The 22063-nt window shown below is 39.7% G+C and overlaps 1 protein-coding gene across 1 annotated transcript in view; it reads right to left on the bottom strand.

The window, feature by feature from the left end:
* LOC124067625 (hemicentin-1-like) overlaps positions 1-22063 on the bottom strand; it is a 48118-nt gene that overhangs the window by 24932 nt on the left and 1123 nt on the right. The window contains exons 2-6 of the mRNA XM_046405154.1: positions 11470-11704; positions 10511-10852; positions 10115-10417; positions 6316-6657; positions 5920-6222 (exon numbers count right to left, since the gene is read on the bottom strand). Of these exons, the coding sequence (XP_046261110.1) occupies positions 5920-6222; positions 6316-6657; positions 10115-10417; positions 10511-10852; positions 11470-11530 (1351 nt within the window). The 5' untranslated portion in view covers positions 11531-11704. The remainder of the gene's footprint in view (positions 1-5919; positions 6223-6315; positions 6658-10114; positions 10418-10510; positions 10853-11469; positions 11705-22063) is intronic.

Genomic DNA, 22063 nt, shown 5'->3' with positions numbered 1-22063 from the left:
CAAAGACCATAACTGAACTTCAGGATATCTATTGTGCTGTAGTGCTAGCCTGTCTCTGATCCTCTCTGATTGGACAGACTGTTTGGTTTGGCAGTAATGCAGGTGCTGTACTCGACTGATTGTGGAGAAGAGAGAGCTGAGCTGGAAGGCAAAGTTGATCATATCATATCATCAGTCGATCTCTGTTCCAAATGATTACACGTCAGATGCTCTCCCACCCATCATTATGAAGTGCTTTGAGAGACTAATATTAAAACATCTCCAAACAAGTCTCCCTTTAGCCTTCGACCAGCACTAGTTTGCCTATGGATGGCATAGACTGACGGAGAATGCCGTCACCATAGCTCTCCATTCAGCACCGGCTCAACGCAAGGCCATGTGCTGATCCAAACACTGTACTCACTGCACACATATGAGCCCATATGTGCCCATTCTACTGATATCATCAATAAATTTGCAGATGATACTTCGGTAGTCAGGCTCAGGAGATGAACCCATCAGTGATTTTAGAAAGCACAGAACAGATCTGTCACTGCTATTATAGATGCTGTGCCTTGTGCATTAACCAGATTTCAGTGTTCAGACAACACGAAAGCACCCAAGAGCTGTAAAGACATCAGGACAGCGGACGAAGCAGCTCCACATTGTCAACAGAAAGTATCCTTCCACAGTCTGCACACCAGTGTGCACAACAGTTATCATGTAGCCTGACTTTTCTTGTTTCACTGTCAACAGAAACTCTCTCTTTTTGTTATTTCAGTTTCAAAATAATACACATCTGGCCTGTTGCATTTCTACAGCACCACGAGCTTTAACCACAATGCAAATCAAGAATCAAGGATCAGGAATCTTTGTTGTCATTATGCAAGGCACAACTAAATTTTGTTCAGCAGCTCTTGGCTTGAGGCACACAGTAAGACGCATAATATAAAAAAGGCACACCTAATACATATCTGAAAAAGAAACAGATATAAAAATAAACAAAACTAGTACAAAGTATCGGTGCAAATTCTGATCTTTAAAAATGACCGACATGAATGAATATATTGCACATATTGCAGCATACTGAAGTCCAAACGTGCAGTGCAGTGCGAGTGGCTGTCTACAGGGGTTTGCACAAATGCACACAAACTGATTTATATGCTTCATTAGATCAACCATGCAGGCTGCACTTCCTTAACTTTTAGGCAGTGATTGGCAGAGGAAGGCAACTGGACACCTCACAACCACAACCACACTTAGGTCTACTGCACCCAACATGTTATATCCTTACTGGTCTTAAATAACACATGATTCAAAGTATCGCAAATCTTAATGTCAACCAGCCAACTTTATGTGGCTAACTCACCAAGTTAATCCACTTAACTGGAAAGAAAGGATGGACAGAGGTCACCCTGATGGCAACTTCTCTCTCAACAGTCTATGGCTAAGAACCGAGATGAGAATGTCTAATGTCACTCTGCCAAAACCCAACTGAGCTTCTGTCTCACAAACCCACTTCATGTGCCTGAGTTCTCCAGTGGCAGCAGCCCACTAAGTGCTAACCAATCGCTTGTGAGGTGATTAGGGAACATCTGTAAATTGGGGACACATGAAAATACTGGGCTACAACTTTCAATCACCCCTATTAGCAGTAAAACATACTTAAGGAATGACATCTGACTACAAGAAAAAAAGTTGTTGGTAATTTGGGGGGACAAAGGCTGACCCAGATGTTTCAAAGCTTGGATCATCGCCATGGTAACTGATGTCCAAATCAGTATTCACATGCTTTTTTGTTTTCAGGGGGAAGCTACACCAGAAAAAGAAGAGCAAGAAACAAGTTCCTCTATTGTGTTTCATTCATTTTTAAACTTCCACATATAAAAATGGATGCGTGTAAGTGACACAAGCGCACAGAACGGCAACCGCAAAACATGTCAGCTCCACATGCTCAAATGCAGTTCAACAAGCATGGGGATGAGGCAGGGACAGGCTAATATCTCCCCTCCTGTCCTCATCTCTCATTAGACTCATAAATACAGCAACAGTTGTCTTAAACACCAATTGGGAAGGCAGCTTTTGGTATTTCAACCTGCATGCATGCTTGAAATACCAAAAGCTGTATAATCCTTAATCCTTAATTAAATTAAAACTGTTAAGAGAAAAGCTGAAATCATAAACTTTCCAAAGGAAACAGAATTAAATGGGACTTCCTGGTAAAATAAAGGTGAAAGCAGGGCAGCTGCTTTACTCCAAACAATCTGTGTGAATCTGGGCTCTGTGTTGCCTTTCAGACATGTAGAAGAACACAGACAATTAAACAACAATCACAATAATCAACGTTAAAAGTTAGGCTGCTGTGTCTCATGTGTAAATTCTTACGTCTCTCTCATAGACGAACTTCATCCTTATCACTGAATCTTTGATGTCCCAAAAAAGTGGCATTCAAGACCACCTCAGGGAAAAGAGACACAGCAGCTGCTTGCATCTGTTCATTAACCAGCTGAGTCAGGAATGAAATGTTAGCTGACGCCACTGTGCTACAACTTGCCACTGCAACGGATGTCAAAGAGGTCCTTAAGGTATACAGTTTCAAATGTGTCTCCACATATTTTCAGGCAGATTTTGGAAATAAATATTTTAAAAAGAAAATGAAAAAAAGACAAACCAGTAAGAATTAAACCAAACACCTTTAACTACTAAATTCTCTATCTCTGCCTATAATGGCCTCTCTTCTCCTCTTTCTTCGTCTTCTTCTTCTTCTACTCCATGATCAGTGTGTTCATGTGATCTGGAGGATGTTCGTACAAGTTCTCTCTCTGCTTGTGCCCTCTTCCGGTCTTGAAAAAAACCTATCAAATAACAAAAGATTTACACTGTATGTACAATTTATACTTACACACTTGACATATTTATCCACTCATATGCATGCAGTACTACTGTGATATTACTGTACCTTTGAAATTTCCCAGTTTTATAGAGGTACCACCCTGCACCAGCAGCAAAAGCAATGAGGATGAGCAAAATAACAAATAAGGCCCAACAAACACGGCTGCCCCCTGCAGGAAGACAGACAGCAAGAGAAACGAATACAGCAACAGGAAATATAATATGGTACACTAGTTTAGCAGGCACATCCAGTTATGATAAAATATAATATGTTGTTCTACTGCTGCCCACAACAAAAGCCCTGAAATGAAAACCACATCAAAGCATATCTTTACCCTTTAGCAGTCAAATCAGGTCAGACAATAAGTTCTGGGCTTTAATGAAGCGATGGAATCCAGAGAGGAAAACATACCGTCATTAAATTAAGATAACTCATGGTGTCACTGTATGTTTGTGACTGCTTTAATGAGCAAAGAAACAGTGTGTGAGGCTCTGTGCACAGTGATTTTACTGATTGATGAGTTCAGTTTCAGTGTAATATGGTGACAGCTCACATGTTTATTTTTACTTGTTCTACTGTTTTATGTATTTATACTCAGGAAACAAATATCTTTAACAATGGCTCAGTTCCATCAGGTGTCCCAGTAAGTCATGACAGTGAGCTAGCATGTACAATACCACACCTTGAAAGCAGCTCAGCTAAACTGAATGCAGTCAGTAATCACATCTGTTCCTGTTATGACATGCCAAAAAGAAAAAGGTCTACTACTACTAAAGACCTTCACAAGACTGGACATGCTTGTGCTAAGTAGTTGCACACACAGAACTGAATTATTCCCTGTAACACACTGGATGGAGTGTGGGCAGCAAGTCATCCTTCACTGGTGTTTTACACTTGTCTGGGTTGCGGTGGCAAAAGGCAAGATAGCCAAACCTTTCAGCTGCTAGCCAGATGCCAAATGGACGAAATCATTCACCAGTTAGCTACTGAGTTTGTCCTGGTTTGCTCTTTCAGTTCAACATGGTTGAAATACCTCCATGGGGAGGTGTCTGAAAGGAATCCTGATCAAAATTCAGCAATTCCATGTCAGGTCAAGCTAATAAAAAAATGTTAACAAAAGCAAGCAACATCAGAGGACTGAAATCCAGAAACAGAATAACAACAAAGGCAAAAAGCACCAACAACACTTGACAAAAACCCACAGCCAAATCAAACCTGACCTCACCTGAAGTCACATGCACATAGAGGTGACCACGTTTTCTTCCAAAGGTGTTCGATGCTTCGCACTCATAGAGGCCATTTAGCTCGGGGGTCATGCTCTGAAACTGTAATGTTGCACCTACTCGGACAGCAGACTGAGGCCACGAGTTGTCAGGTCTGAAACACATGAACAAGCACTGAAATGTACAGTAAATAAAGACTTCAGATGTATAGTCAAATACATACAAGGGCTCATATGTTGTTGTGATGGTGATTATGCTTTCATTTCAGCATAGGATCTAAATATTTGGTTAGTTTGTTGTATTTAAAAAACAGCTTCATACAAGCTGACCTGACTTTTATTGTGTGTATAAATACTACACAACATAACCCACTCCAAGTGTCTTGGATAAAGGATAAGTGCTCACTGACACAGAATTAATGAATCCGTGAACAGCTAAACCTTTAGCTTGGACAGAAAAAGTCTTTTAGGAGGCAAGAATGTGCTGCATTTATATATTTGTTTAGTTCAAAAATAGCTTATGATAAGAACAAACCAAACAGAGCTTCAAGGTAAATATTGTTTGAACTGAAACTCGTTTGTTACCTGCTCCAGGTAAAGTCTGCATCTGGATTGGCGTCAGACACACATTCAAATGAGTCTTTGGCTCGTTCACGAATGTTTACCTCCACAGGTGGGACTGCAAGAGACGGGGAGAGGCCCATGTCAGCACAGTGTTTTTTATCCAGTGTCAGCATCTGTTTTGTATCTGTTTATACTTTATTGTACATAAATTTTATTAACCTAGACAGAGCCAATTTGTGGTGGTGCGTGGAGGCTAGCAAGACACCGAATGTTGCTGTTGAGAGTCTATGAAAACACTATGAGTTGTAAGTTTGTAGTTGTGTCAAGTCAACCCTTTGTTAACATGGTGCTAAGTTAGGGACCAAGAAATTGTCAATAAAAATCAACATGCTGCATTTTGTTTCTCTCACAGCTCAAGAGCCTCACATCTGTGCTCCTCAGCACCCTGCCAGCACTTTTCTGTCAGTAAAAAATGGAGACTTAAATAATTTAAGATCATCATAGGTCAAGGTCATATCAATCAAGGTCATACATCACACAGCAATGTTTGAATAAATAACATCAGGTCTGTGATTCCTTCATGACTGGTTGTCAAACCAACACGTTACTTTCCCTTTAAGGCAGGCTGGACAACAGAGGAGGGTTTGATTTCAGCAGTCAGTATGGGGAAGTTCCACAGGCAACACCAGGTGTCAGACTTCAATTTGCACTGATCAAGTTTAACCTTATCCATCTGCTATTGTTGTTGTCTACCCTTTAGGCAGACAGTTAGATGTTGGTTACTTGTTATTGTCATTTATGTTGGGCCTGTAACTGTGTTCTCTTTTTGTGCTTCTGCTTGGGAACCAAACTGCAGAAAACAAAGAATATTTTGCAACTTGTTGTGGATTCTTCAACTTACCACACTGAAGAACATTAATGGTGAGCAATAAATATTCCATCAAAGACAAAAGGCAGAAATTGGATGCGGTTACTTCACCAGTCAAAGCGGTGATTTGACAGGCAAGTTCAAACATCCTGCTGAAACATTTTTTTGGTACTTTGAGCTCCACAAGTGAACTGCCATTTAGTGCCACTGATTCCAAAACTGAGCTACTCACACCAAATTAATCGAGCATTACAGGTGACAAAAATCTGTACTTCTGTGGTGAACTGTCCCTTTAACATAACACACAAAACAAGATTCAAGTTTGAAACAAGGCTTATTACATAGGCATTAGCTGCACAAGTAACTGAAGTAGGGAATTATTTTTATACCCACAATGGACCTGCAAGGTGAAGGGAAGGGTTTCTTCTTTCAACAGGGCTGCGTTGGTGACAACACACTGGACCACGTGGTTATTGATTTCTGTGGTTGGTACTCCAAACAGAGAGCTGACTGTGGTAGTCGTACCGTTGTCATGCTTGGTGGAGTTAGTTGTTGTCCTCACTTTTCCTTCCAGAGTACCAGTCAACCACTTCACCTCCGCGGGAGGCCTGGAACCAGCAGCCGTGCACAGAGCCAGGGAAACCTCCTCATTGCCCAGAACAGGAATATTGTACTGGAGGCTTGAGACTGGAGGAACTAGTAGAGTTACAGTACACAAAGAGTCAACATGCAAGCAAGAATGTATGGAAAATATCCAGTGCAATACATGAATACATTAATGCATTTTACCAAGCACGTTTAGAGGCACTTCTGTCTTGTGGTTTCCACTGGGGAACATAGTGAAGACACATGCGTAGCTGCCTTCATCCATCAGTGCGACATTGGATAACTGGAGTGCTCCATTGCTTTCATTAAAGCTCCCAACAAATGTAAAACGTTTATCTTTTACATTGATAACCTTTGCTCCATGTGTGGACACGACTGTGAAGAAGTTCTCATTCTCTGTTTTTTTTCTGGTTTTTCTCTGCCATGAAATCTGACTAACCGTCTCCGTGGTGTCAATGACTTTGCACGGTAAGACAGCAGTCTCTCCTTGTCCCACGGTGATGTTTCCTCCAATCACCTGTAGAGCTGTCAGAGTCAGAAATTCTCATCAGGCATTCAGATCACATCTCAGAAAGCTTAAACAAAAGGAAAAAACACACATGAATTTACACAAAATGTAATTTTAAACTTAAAAAACTTCACCAAAATACTTTTTAATGCCTGAAACTGCATGGAACACACTGGCTTACATGTGGAATCTTTCCCCATGTTTTGAACAAAAGCTGCCCACTGATCCTCATGGATGGGTTCAACACAAAGGAAACGAGTTTCACTATGCTGTAGTGACGCGTGTGATGAATTAAGAGTCTCCTCTTACCGTAATGTCATTTTGTATTCATTTTTGGATTTTCAAATTATAAGTTAGTTGAAAAACACTTGGTAACCAGGGAACAAAGGAGTTTGAATCAATCTTTCTTAATGAGTTACGTCTGATTAAATGTGAACCTGCCGGTGAACTAGCAATGACTCATTTTTTTAAAAAAAATGACAAAGAGTCATTTTTAAATACTTAAATATAACAGACAATTAGCCATTAGTAGGACTTTGGTTTGGTTAACTAAAAACTCTACAGCTTATGCACATATTACAAACACAACCTGTACGGTACCATCTGTTCTTTATCCTCATTTTCAGGTCAGCTGGAGTAATAAATTACAATTTGAATGCTTTTGTTTGTCCTTCCATTATAATGTCGACCATCTTTGTTATACTGTGAAATAAAACCTTTACTGTAAAATAAAACGTTTTGGTACGTCTTATTTTATCAGTAAAAATCCATTCATACTTGTTTTTCCTTCAGTTGCTTGTGTCGTATTTTCCTAACAACACGTCAAACACGTTGCGTCGTAGACAAGCTGCCTGCGCAAAGAAAAGGTCGTTCACTGTACATACCTTCAGCTGTGCTCAGGTTTAACACTGGCGCCGCACTTTTACAAATTCTTTAACTGTCTCATCAGTATGTACCGTCGTTTGCTTCAAATATTAACACCTCAAACTTTACTCAGTATGTCATCCATGCATTTTAAAATTCCATAAAAATCCAAATGAAATCATCCAGGTTCTTGTGAAGCATCTTCCCTCCCTTTCATTAGCTGTTCTTCCGCTGCTCTTAAAATAAATAAACATGCATGAAACATGCAAATGAAGTTTTAGGAAAACCACTAAACGTTGTTGTTGTTGCACAAAGTTTAACAATACTAAATGTAAAACGGCTCTCAGATCAATAGTCTAATAAACAAAATCAAACTTGTCATATGCTTCACTGATCGTAAATGTGGCAAGTGAACCATTTAGTGGCAGTTACAGATAAAGCCCTGCCTGCCTTCTGTAGCTTACAAAGATTTGTTACAGAAGATAAAGAAGACGGGATTTTTATCTCATTGTTTATGCTACAAAGAGTCGAGTGGAGAAGGCAGAGGCAGGACTACAGTGACACGCTTTACCGTACAGAACGATGGAGACGTGCAGCCGATTTTAAAGTGCAGATGGTGAGTGATCCTGCGCACAGCGGAAACAGGAGCTTCACCTCACTTCACCTCCCCAGGCTGCTGTTTCCGGTTCGCTCGGGATCTGATCTTAACGTGTTCTGCTCACTATGAACAACTGATCAAGTTACTGTGACTTCATGTGATTAGTTCATAGCTAACAGATCAGTAAGGTTATTTCATGGATCAATTTATATTTTTGTTTATGTAAACGTTTAGATCTGACAACCAGTTTGATAAAAACAAAAATAGATTAGGTTCATATTTGATATATTTAAGCCTACTGTTCTGTTTTAAAAGAGACTTTATATTTCTTATTGCCGTATTGATAAATCAATCAAAAATATTTATTCTGTATTATTATTGTGAGTCTCCATTCATTGTTTTCATGTGAAACGTGAACATACGAGTGTAAAACATAACAAATTCAGTAGCTTCCACGCAGGAAAAGATGATGAAAATGAAACAGAACAAAACAACTGTTCCCCTCATAAAAAACACAATGTGTGAATAGGATCGTGCTTCTGATTTCTGAGTTTCTGTTGTTATTCTGTTATTCTGAGATAATCAATGTTATTCACTTCACCTGTCAGTAGTAATAATGTTATGACTCATTGGTGATAAACTGAGCTCATGTCATGAGGGAAAAAGATTTAGAGAAAAAAAATGTTTTACATGTGATTTCATCATGGACAGGATGTGAAATCCTTGTATCATGAAGTAGATTTATACCACAGGGATTAGTCTGATAGAACATTACCAAAAGTTCTGACCCGATATATTGATAGTCTGTCTAAGCACTAACACCCCACCTGGCAATATTTGGGTTCACCCGTTGGTCTTATAATTAGCCTTCTAGTTCACTCATGGACATGGACCATCTCAATCCAGTCCACAGCATTCTAGAAAATCCATAAAACAATCCCTTAAATATCAAGAAAGCATGGGCGGCACGGTGGTGCAGTGGTTAGCACTGTCGCCTCATAGCAAGAGGCTTCCAGGTTCGAATCCTGGTCTGGGCCCTTCTATGTGGAGTTCTCTGCATGTTCTCCCTGTGACTGCATGGGTTTTCTCCGGGTTCTCCGGCTTCCTCCCACAATACCAAAAACATGCACATGCACATTAGGTTAATCGGCTACTCTAAATTGCCCCTAGGTGTGAGTGTGAGAGTGTGTGGTTGTTCGTGTTTGTATGTTGGCCCTGCGATTGACTGGCCAGGGTGTACCCCGCCTCTCGCCCGTAGCCAGCTGGGATAGGCTCCAGCTCCCCCGCGACCCTGCCAGATAAGCGGTATAGAAAATGGAAGGATGGATCAAGAAAGCAATGCGTCGATGAATCTCAAGGCCAATGACTGCCATGAGCCTGTATTGCTATTTAATTTGATTCCAAGAGAGGGCGCTGTCTACATTTCATAGAATAGAATAGAATAGAATAGATTGGACTGGACTGTTGGCCTCCAGATGTCTCATTCACCTTAAGTAGCAAGTCATGTTGATGGTTGACAGAGACATAATGGTGAATGCTTTAAAAAAAAAAAAGTGGAAAAAAAAGTTGATTCTGAATGGTTCAAAAACAGTACGTTCTTCTGATGGTGGAATTTTGAAAGACTGTAATGTAGATGCATCGGACGTCAGCTGTAGATGTAAATTTTCTTTTCAAGATTTTTATGCTCTACATAAAAAAAATAAAACAGGGGGTGTTCGCCCAGGGCGAAAAGTTCAACAAGTTCAAACATCCTGCTTAAACATTTTTTTGGTACTTTGAGCTCCACAAGTGAACTGCCATTTAGTGCCACTGATTCCAAAACTGAGCTACTCACACCAAATTAATCGAGCATTACAGATGAAAAAAATCGGTACTTTCAGTACTGGAGCGGTACTGGAGTGAACTGTCCCTTTAACATAACACACAAAACAAGATTCAAGTCTGAAACAAGGCTTATTACATACGCATTAGCTGCACAAGTAACTGAAATAGGGAATTATTTTTATACCCACAATGGACCTGCAAGGTGAAGGGAAGGGTTTCTTCTTCCAACAGGGCTGCGTTGGTGACGACACACTGGACCACGTGGTTATTGATTTCTGTGGTTGGTACTCCAAACAGAGAGCTGACTGTGGTAGTCGTACCGTTGTCATGCTTGGTGGAGTTGGTTGTTGCCCTCACTTTTCCTTCCAGAGTACCAGTCAACCACTTCACCTCCGCGGGAGGCCTGGAACCAGCAGCCGTGCACAGAGCCAGGGAAACCTCATCATTGCCCAGAACAGGAATATTGTACTGGAGGCTTGAGACTGGAGGAACTAGTAGAGTTACAGTACACAAAGAGTCAACATGCAAGCGAGAATGAATGGAAAATATCCAGTGCAATACATTAATACATTAATGTATTTTACCAAGCACGTTTAGAGGCACTTCTGTCTTGTGGTTTCCACTGGGGAACATAGTGAAGACACATGCGTAGCTGCCTTCATCCATCAGTGTGACATTGGAAAACTGGAGTGTTCCATTGCAGTCATTAACGCTCCCAACAAATTTAAAACGTTTATCTTCTCCATTGACAACCATTATTCCATTTGTGGACACGACTGTGAAGAAGTTCTCATTCTCAGCTTTTTTTCTGGTTTTTCTCTGCCATGAAATCTGAGTAACCGTCTCCGTGGTGTCAGTGACTTTGCACGGTAAGACAGCAGTCTCTCCTTGTCCCACGGTGATGTTTCCTCCAATCATCTGTAGAGCTGCAAGAGTCAGAAATTCTCATGAGAATTCATCCATTCTCTTCATTCTTTTACTGTGATGTCATTTTGCATTAATTTTTGGATTTCATGTTTAAATTATGTGAAAAACACTTGGTAACCAGGGAACAAAGGAGTTTGAATCAATCTTTCTTAATGAGTTACGTCTGATTAAATGTGAACCTGCCGGTGAACTAGCAATGAAAAAAAAAATGACAAAGAGTCATTTTTAAATATTTAAATATAACAGACAATTAGCCATTAGTAGGACTTTGGTTTGGTTAACTAAAAACTCTACAGCTTATGCACATATTACAAAAACAACCTGTACGGTACCATCTGTTCTTTATCCTCATTTTCAGGTCAGCTGGAGTAATAAATTACAATTTGAATGCTGTTGTTTTTCCTTCCATTATAATGTCGACCATCTTTGTTATGCTGTGAAATAAAACCTTTACTGTAAAATAAACCCTTTTGGTACGTCTTATTTTATCAGCAAAAATCCATTCATACTTCTTTATCCCTCAGTTGCTTGTGTCGTATTTTCCTAACAACACGTCAAACACGTTGCGTCGTAGACAAGCTGCCTGCGTAAAGAAAAGGTCGTTCACTGTACATACCTTCAGCTGTGCTCAGGTTTAACACTAACATCAGTAAAAGCATCGTGGAGCTACACGGCATCCATGTTCAGAGATAAAAATGCGCCAAAGTATTTTTCCATCTCGTCTCTGCGGAGCTGAGTAGTCACGTCATGAGGCACACGCGGGCGGGACTTCCTGGGGTTTCACGATGAAAGTCATGACGCAATATCATCCAGATTCTTGTTGCATCCTCCCTCTCCTTCATACCGATTCCCTTAAATAAATCAAAGGGATGAAGTGTCAGGAAAACAACTAAACTGCTGTTGTTGTTGCAAAAAATGTTTGTTTAATAAAATGTTCATGTTTGACAAGTCATAATAATTTGTTTGTTTTGTTTAATTAAAAAAGCTGAATAATACTCAATGTAAAACAGCTCTCACATCAATAGGTTAATCAACAAAACTGATCGTATTTAGTGGCAGTAACAGATAAAGTCCCGTCTGTCAGAGGCAAATTAGCTGTGAGGAAGTTAGGGTGCGCGAATTGTAGTAAATTCCTGTAGCTTATAAAGATTTGTTACAGAAGATGAAGAAGCTGTCGTTGCTCGTGCTAAACACCTGCAGTGGAAGTAACACAAAGAGTCGAGTGGAGAAGGCAGAGGCAGGACTACAGTGACACGCTTTACCGTACAGAACGATGGAGACGTGCAGCCGATTTTAAAGTGCAGATGGTGAGCGATCCTGCGCACAGCGGAAACAGGAGCTTCACCTCACTTCACCTCCCCAGGCTGCTGTTTCCGGATCGCTCGGGATCTGATCTTAACGTGTTCTGCTCACTATGAACAACTGATCAAGTTACTGTGACTTCATGTGATTAGTTCATAGCTAACAGATCAGTAAGGTTACTTCATGGATCAATTTATATTTTTGTATTTATGTAAACGTTTAGATCTGACAACCAGTTTTATAAAAAATTTAAAAAATAATAATTGGATTCATATTTCATAGGCCTGCTGTTCTGCTTTAAAAGAGACTGAGAGACTGAAATACACAGGTCTGGAGAGTTCAGGGTTTTGTTTTTTTTAACCACTACAGCCTGCATATATTAGGGTTTCTAAATTATTTTTTTAGATCAATCAGAAGTACCAGCCAGCAAAAATTCGTGCTGATGCCGAATTTGCTGTTTTAATAAATATATATACACAACAGATATACAATGGTTACATTTCTCATTGTCATATTGATAACTACCAAAATATGCATTTGTATTATTATTATTATTATTATCGTTAGATTACATTCAATAAAGACCTTTAAAAGAAAAAAAGAATTCTCTGAAAGTGTACCTCACCCATCATGCTGCATTTAGGACAACTGTACAAACTGAGCTTTAATCATTTGCATATTTTTTGCAAAATGATTACATTGTCATTTTCAAATGTGCTTTGCAAATTGTGGTAACAAAGGTATCTTTCAAGTTTTGCAAGAATGTTTGAATTAGATACAAATGTGGGACCAGAATGTCCTTCTTACTGAAAGGCTCAAGCACAGCCTACAGTTCAGATCTTGTGCTCTAATTTTGTATGTGTGGGTGACAAATAGATGAATGAAATTTGAAATACTAATTCAATAGATTCCATGCAGGAAAGAGGAGGCCACCAAGTGGTCGGATGAATGATGTTAAACAAAAAAACGACTAAGACAAGCAAAAAGCAATATATTTCTTCTGACATTCCTGTGTCTAAATTTATTTCATACTGGCCATTTCCTGTTGACAAAAAGTCGCTGTTAGTGGGTTCTCATGCCAGAGGGCGGCAGATGGTCTAAAGCTGCTGAGAGAGTTCATATATACTTGAATGTTGTTGTCTGATCTGCACCAGAGCAATACACACTAAAAAGACTCAAAAACATTTTCATGTCGACGAGACCAAAGAGATGACTATGGACTTCAGAGGAGCTGCTGAGCATTGATGGCTCCACTGTGGAGATCGTCACTGTGGAGATCGTTCACTTGGCTCGGCTATTAGGAACTATAACCCTCTATATGCCCAGCAGTGACTCCACTTCCTGAGGAAGTTGAGGAAAGCCCCTCCTCCTCCTCCATCTTCCGGGGGACTGTTCATGCATCACTGCCTGGTATGGCAACCCCAGGATGTTTCTGACACGTCCTTCTGATCAGGTTAACCAGTTTCTCCATGTATTAACCACATCCTCAGGAAAGTGGAGTCCAGCGTTCATTTGACTCAATGACTTCCTCTGATCGGCTTGGCTTCTTTTTCTGTCAATCTGAGCACGTGCACTGAATACTTGCTGAATGAAACTGCCTAAAAACAGGTTGTCCTTTGTCTTTAAAATCTTTTGACCAATTAAGCTTCAAATGATTATAGCAGCTTTTAAATTTCAAATCAGATTCAATGACCAAAACAATATCATAACAAGGATGTGTATTTATCATTCACCCTCCATCTCAGAGATTTATATGTTTGGCAAAGCAAGGCAAGTTTATTTGTGCAGTACCTTTCAACAACAAGGCAATTCACAATGCTTCACATGAAAGAAAGCATCAAGACAAGAAAAGAACGAAAGATTAGATTAGATCCACAAGGACACGTTGACAGACAGAATGACAGTTGGTGGAGAGAGACTGAAGCAGGGGGGTTGGAGCACACTCACACCTAGGGGCAATGTAGAGTAGCCAATCAACCTAATGTGCGTGTTTTGGGGGATTGTGGGAGGAAGCCGGAGTACCCGGAAGAAAACCCACGCAGGCACAGAACATGCACAGAAGGGTCCAGACTGGATTTGAACCTGGAACTTTCTTGCCGTGAGGTGACAGTGCACCACCCAACTGCAAGCAAAGGTGAACGTAAAAACTACAGGATTTAATTTTTTTTTTAGGCCCCATTGATGCACAGCTTTTTTTTTTTTTTTTTTTTAATATGAACTTTTACACTGCGTGTTTCTAGCCAAAAGGGGGCCTGGTTGTTCTCACTACAGAGATCTGACATATAGCTTCTCTTGTAAAGGAGACTGAAGACGACGACATAAGATTTCACTGTTTAACTGGCCGGGGATTACTAATCACAACGAGCGAACTCTATGTCTGAATTCAACAGAGTGCATTTTGCGGGTTATTCATCAAAATAAAGAGCAGAATTTGCGTGCTTGCCACACTTGTTTACATAGAGGGCTGACTGTGGGTTTCTTCTCGGTCTTCTACCTTCTCTTCTGTACAGATTTCATCTGCAGAATTTGCAGTAGAGACTCACACACACACTGACTGATATCACATGATTCAGTTGTGTGGTCTACCCTTCAGCAAAAACCTTCCTCCCTCTGCTCACTGGACTCCTACAGTGTGTCACCTTCATCTCTGCTTTCTCACAGCAGCAGGCTTGATTTACTCCCAGCTTTCATATGAGGTTCTGTGACACAGTGGCTGGACATAACCTGTTTAAAGTTATCACATTAAAAAAATAATGCTGATACTGCTTGTTCATAGATAAAGGGTTACTGTAATAGATTAAATGCGCTGAATTCCTTAAAGAAAGTCATGCAGCAGAATGCTCATTACAACCTTCAGAGACTTGAGACATGTCTTGTACTTGTCAAAAATGACTTGGGACCATCTCTGCCTTGACCTGACACTGCATTTTAATTTCTGAAGCTTATTTGCGCAGTGCACTTAAAGGCTCCCTGTGGGGTTTTCAACCACATCTAACAACACACAACTTTTCATTAAGGGTAACCAGAAAGTCTCATGCATCATTAATGCAGTGCAAACATGCTCCATGATTCAACACAAAGTCTGGTGAACACATTCATGGTTCCCCTTCTTTGCTGCAGCTCCATTAGCAGGTTGGTATTTTGGGGTCCAAGTGAACTAAATGCAAGAACACAGCTCTTATTCATTACAGAATAATTGTTTTCTTCATCATTTGTAACTTCATTTTGACCTTTAATGAACTTAGAGCAGCACACCAGAAACAAAGACCATAACTGAACTTCAGGATATCTATTGTGCCGTTGTGCTAGCCTGTCCGTTGCATGCGTGTTCAACTGAGGATGGGTCAAATGCAGAAGACAAATTCAGTGTGTGTATGTAAAAACATATATCCTGCCAATAAAGTGATTCTTCGTCTTCTTCTTCTTCTAGAAGAATCAGGAGTCATTATGCAAAGCATAAACTAAATTTCGTTCAGCAGCTCTTGGTTTGAGGCAAACAGTAAGACACATAATATAAAAAATGTACACAAAACACATCTGAAAAAGAAACAGATTTAAAAATAAACAAAACTAGTACAAAGTATTACGGACATGTTATATCCTTACTGGTCTTAAATAACACATGATTCAAAGTATCACAAATCTTAATGCCAACCGGGCAACTTCATGTGGCTAACTCACCAAGTTAATCCACTTAACTGGAAAGAAAGGATGGTCAGAGGTCACCCTGATGGTGACTTCTATCTCAACAGTCTACAGCTAAGAATCAAGCTTCGCTCAATTTCACATCTGAGAATGTCTAATGTCACTCTGCCAAAACCCAACTGAGCTTCTGTCTCACAAACCCACTTCATGTGCCTGAGTTCTCCAGTGGCAGCAGCCCACTAAGTGCTAACCAATCGCTTGTGAGGTGATTAGGGAACATCTGTAAATTGGGGACACATAAAAATGCTGGGCTACAACTTTCAATCACCCCTATTAGCAGTAAAACATACTTAAGGAATGACATCTGACTACAAGAAAAAAAGTTGTTGGTAATTTGGGGGGACTAAAGCTGACCCAGATGTTTCAAGACTTGGATCATCGCCATGGTAACTGATGTCCAAATCAGTATTCACATGCTTTGTTGTTTTTAGGGGGAAGCCACACCAGAAAAAGAAGAGCAAGAAACAAGTTCCTCTATTGTGTTTCATTCATTTTTAAACTTCCACATATAAAAATGGGAGCGTGTAAGTGACACAAGCGCACAGAACGGCAACCACAAAACATGTCAGCTCCACATGCTCAAATGCAGTTCAACAAGCATGGGGCTGAGGCAGGGACAGGCTAATATCTCCCCTCCTGTCCTCATCTCTCATTAGACTCATAAATACAATAACAGCTGTCTTAAGCACCGATTGTAAAGGCAGCTGTTGGTATTTCAAACATGCCTGCAGCTTATTTTAATATAATTAAATTAAAACTGTTAAGAGAAAAGCTGAAATCATAAACTTTCCAAAGGAAACAGAATTAAATGGGACTTCCTGGTAAAATAAAGGTGAAAGCAGGACACCTGCTTTACTCCAAACAATCTGTGTGAATCTGAGCTCTGTGTGTTGCTGTTCATTAACCAGCTGAGTCAGGAATGAAATGTTAGCCGTGGCGTCTGTATGACGCCACATCAACTGTGCTACAACTCGCCGCTGCCACGGATGTCAAAGAGGGTTTCAAATGTGTCTCCACATATTTTCACTTTGTTCAACACTTTGAAATAGCCCCCCATCCTTACACTGGACAATGACAATCACAAATGTCCTGCTCATCTACCTCATTTCTTTAACCATACAGTAATATTATTATCTGTCTTTTGCACTGCATTGCATTGCACTGTTTTTATTTTTAAAATGTTAGTCTACCTACACTGTCATTGCACTATTACACAGATCCACTGTTCTTATATATAGTATTTTTTACAGATAGATAGATACTTTATTGATCCCAGGGGAAATTCAAGATCTTTTTTTTATCTTATCTTTTAATCTTTACCATATTGTATATAGTATCTTTTACGTTTCTTACTGCCCCCTTCTGGTTTTTACTCTAATATGTGAAGTGTCTGTTGTGTACTTTGAGAGCAAAGAGACTAAGCAGAGTCAAATTCCTTGTTTGTATACAAGGATTTCTGTTAAAAAAAAAAAAAAAATTAGAAAAAAACTAAGCTGAAAAAAAGACAAACCAGTAAGAATTAAACCAAACACCTTTAACTACTAAATCCTCTACCTCTGCCTATAATGGCCTCTCTTCTTCTCTTTCTTCGTCTTCTTCTTCTTCTTCTTCTCCATGATCAGTGCGTTCACGTGATCTGGAGGATGTTCGTACTGGTTCTCTCTCTCTGCTTGTGCCCTCTTCTGACCTTGAAAAAAACCTACCAAATAACAAAAGATTTACAGTGTATGTATAATTTATACTTACACACTTGACATATTTATCCACTCATTTGCATGCAGTACTACTGTCATATTACTGTACCTTTGAAATTTCCCAGTTTTATAGAGGTACCACCCTGCACCAGCAGCAAAAGCAATGAGGATGAGCAAAATAACAAATAAGGCCCAACAAACACGGCAGACCTCTGCAGGAAGACAGACAGCAAGAGAGAAGAATACAGGAACAGGAAATATAATATGGTACACTAGTTTAGCAGGCACATCCAGTTATGATAAAATATAATATGTTGTTCTGCTGCTGCCCACAACAAAAGTCCTGAAATGAAAACCACATCAAAGCATATCTTTATCCTTTGGCAGTCAAATCAGGTCAGACAATAAGTTCTGGGCTTTAATGAAGCGATGGAATCCAGAGAGGAAAACATACCGTCATTAAATTAAGATAACTCATGGTGTCACTGTCACTGTTTGTGACTGCTTTAATGAGCAAAGAAACAGTGTGTGAGGCTCTGTGCACAGTGATTTTACTGATTCATGAGTTCAGTTTCAGTGTAATATGGTGACAGCTCACACGTTTATTTTTACTTGTTCTACTGTTTTATGTATTTATACTTAGGAAACAAATATCTTTAACAATGGCTCAGTTCCATCAGGGGTCCCAGTAAGTCATGACAGTGAGCTAGCATGTACAATACCACACCTTGAAAGTAGCTCAGCTGAACTGAATGCAGTCAGTAATCACATCTGTTCCTGTTATGACATGCCAAAAAGAAAAAGGTCTTTGAACATCATTTACTAAAGACCTTCACAAGATTGGACATGCTTGTGCTACGTAGTTGCACACACAGAACTGAATTATTCCCTGTAACACACTGGATGGAGTGTGGGCAGCAAGTCATCCTTCACTGGTGTTTTACACTTGTCTGGGTTGCGGTGGCAAAAGGCGAGACAGCCAAACCTTTCAGCTGCTTGCCAGATGCCAAATGGACGAAATCATTCACCAGTTAGCTACTGAGTTTGTCCTGGTTTGCTCTTTCAGTTCAACATGGTTGAAATACCTCCATGGGGAGGTCTGAAGGGAATCCTGATCACATTCAGCAATTCCATGTCAGGTCAAGCTAATAAAAAAATGTTAACAAAAGCAAGCAACATCAGAGGACTGAAATCCAGAAACAGAATAACAACAAAGGCAAAAAACACCAACAACATTTGACAAAAACCCACAGCCAAATCAAACCTGACCTCACCTGAAGTCACATGCACATAGAGGTGACCACGTTTTCTTCCAAAGGTGTTCGATGCTTCGCACTCATAGAGACCATTTAGCTCAGGGGTCATGCTCTGAAACTGTAACGTTGCACCTACTCGGACAGCAGACTGAGGCCACGAGTTGTCAGGTCTGAAACACACGAACAAGCACTGAAATGTACAGTAAATAAAGACTTCAGATGTATAGGCAAATACATTTAAATATTAATAAGAATATTATTATTATCATATTAAATGGTGCATACGTTGTTGTGATGGTGATTATGCTTTCATTTCAGCATAGGATGGAGGAGGATGTATATATATATATATTGTACAAAACAACCCACCCTAAAAAATGATTAATTATGCCAGCTCTCAGAGCAGATAATGACCTTTATGAAGTGGTCACACCTTCTATACATCTAAAGTAATCCTTTTAGTTAAATATTATCTAAAAGTGTCCTTCTTAAATTTGTTTAGGATTGTCTGACAACACACAAAGTTTAATTTTTAGCCAAATCCTCTGTCATCAGTTATAGTCCAGACAACGAACACAAAGCTGCTTTTAAGGCAAATATCGATCAACTCACCATGTTTTTTCACCCACATCAGAAACACTTTGACTGACTCTACTGCAGTCTGCAGGGCTTTAAAGCAGTAGTTGTCAATTGTTTTACCTTGACATGAATGTATTTTTTGAAACAGGCAGGTCTAGGTGTCCAAAAATAAAAAAGTGGACTACAGTCAGTGCTTCCTGTTTTAGTTTTATGTGCACTGTTTTACAGTAACATTTGCACTGCAAGATCTTAATAATAGACAGCATGGCCTTTATACTGTATTTCAACAGAAGACAAAGTGCGTGCCTGGCAAGATTGTGAGATTCTCTTTATATAAAAACAACAATTATCTCGGAATAATAAGCTCGGCATTTTTTTCTCTCTGAGGTGGATTTAAGACCACACAGTTGAAACCACTGAAGAAGCAGTGACTGGATTTACTCTAAATTCCCAGAAACATTTTAAAAAGTCGAAAAGCTGCAAACTTATTCTTAGAAGTTCTGTGAGTTAACTGAAATGTTAAGAGCACAAGGTTGTTGCCTCTAATTCTGTGATAATTTATCAGTTAGTCTGAGTATAGCGTAGATTTTGAAATAGTGAAATGTGCTGTGCAGTTGACGACAAAGATGCAAAGATTTGTGCATTTTTCATCTGTTCAGTGCATTGCAGCAGGAACTGATATATTTGTAAAAGCAACCAAAAAATGTCGAAAATTTTCTGCAAACACCAGAGTTCCTCTATCAGTTATTTGAGCTGACTGCGTGCTGGAATATTGCTCCAGCAGAAGAAAGGCACGACAAAGAAATCAACACATCATCAATAAAATGCACCAGTATTCTTTGAGCACAGTTTATGCCTGCCCGTGCCATAACCCCACTGGCCCATGGGACTCTGTTCACAACAATGACGTTTTCAAATCGCCTGTCCACGATTCAAGAGTCAAGATGTTTTATGTTACTCAGGATGTATAAATACACTGTTGTGAAATTTGTTGGCTGGACTAAAACTGGGGATATATGGAGAACATGTAAGCAGCGATGAAAGATAAAGCAGGAATAAGGTGCAAATGTAATATATTAATATTAAGGCATATAACAAAAGGAACAGAATATAATGAAGGATATACAAGCAATAAAAGGTGTAGCAGCCACACAAAGATGTACAAAAAGCAATATGAATATAAACAGAGTTTCAATAACAATAAAAATATAATTACAAGAGGTGCAGCAACAGTAAAAGGTACATATACACGACATGAACGCCATCTGCCCGGTACAAGACATCCAGGCTTAATCTGTGAAGAGAACACTTCTCCAGAGAGTCAGGCGCCACCTAAGGTGAACATTTGCTCTCAAGTCAGTTCCTTTGACAAACTCCAGCCAGGTCAAAACTCTAGTAAGAACAATGAACAACTGAGATGAGATTTCAGACAGTTTGTGGAAGCCAAATATTGCATTAGTTGTCTACCTGGACCGTTCGGCATCTTGGTATGACACAAAAAGTCTTTTAGGATGCAAAAATGTGCTGCTTTTCTTTGTTTAGTTTTAAAATAGCTTATGATAAGAACAAACCAAACAGAGCTTCAAGGTAAATATTGTTTGAACTGAAACTCGTTTGTTACCTGCTCCAGGTAAAGTCTGCATCCGGATTGGCGTCAGACACACATTCAAATGAGTCTTTGGCTTGTTCACGAATGTTAACTTTCATGGGTGGGACTGCAAGAGACGGGGAGAGGCCCATGTCAGCGTTCTTTATCCAATGTCAGCATCTATTTTGTGTCTGTTTATACTAAACTTGTACATGAACCTTTATTAACCTAGACAGAGAAGCCAATTTGTGGTGGTGCGTGGAGGCTGTCCAGACGCCGAATGTTGCTGATGAGAGTCTATGAAAACACTATGAGTTGTAAGTTTGTAGTTGTGTCTAGTCAACCCTTTGTTAACATGGTGCTAAGTTAGGGACCAAGTTATTGTCAATAAAAATCAACATGCTGCATTTTGTTTCTCTCACAGCACTCACGTCTGTGCTCCTCAGCACCCTGCCAGCACTTTTCTGTCAGTAAAAAATGGAGACTTCAATAAATAATAAGATCATCATAGTTCAAAGTCATAGCAATCAAGATCATACATCACACAGCAATGTTTGAATAAATAACATCAGATAACTGACACTGCATCTGCAATGCCTTCATGACTGGTCGTCTCTCTACAAGTTACTTTCCCTTTAAGGCAGGCTAGACAACAAAGGAGGGTTTGATTTCAACAGTCAGTATGGGGGAGTTCCACAGGCACCAGGTGTTAGACTGGGAAAGTACCAGAAAAATGGTTCAGTTTGCACTGATCAAGTTTAACCTTATCCATCTGCTATTGTTGTTGTCTACCCTTTAGGGAGACAGTAGATGTTGGTTACTTGTTATTGTCATTTATCTTGGGCCTCTAACTGTGTTCTCTTTTTGTGCTTCTGCTTGGGAACCAAACTGCAGAAAACAAAGAATATTTTGCAACTGACTGTTTCTTTGTGCTTCCTCTGTCACTGTCTTTCTCATTTTATGTATCATTGTTCTTGCTCTTCTGTAATACAATACTATAAACGGAAGGTCTGATCATTAGCTTAGCTCAGTGTAACACTACAGTCATTTCAAAAGAGTAGTGAAATAAGAGTTCACAATATAAAT

This window comes from Scatophagus argus, chromosome 11, assembly GCF_020382885.2.
Source record: "Scatophagus argus isolate fScaArg1 chromosome 11, fScaArg1.pri, whole genome shotgun sequence".
Taxonomy (NCBI): domain Eukaryota; kingdom Metazoa; phylum Chordata; class Actinopteri; family Scatophagidae; genus Scatophagus; species Scatophagus argus.
The sequence above is the reverse complement of the archived record's forward strand: the minus strand, read 5'-3'. Positions and strand labels throughout refer to the sequence as shown.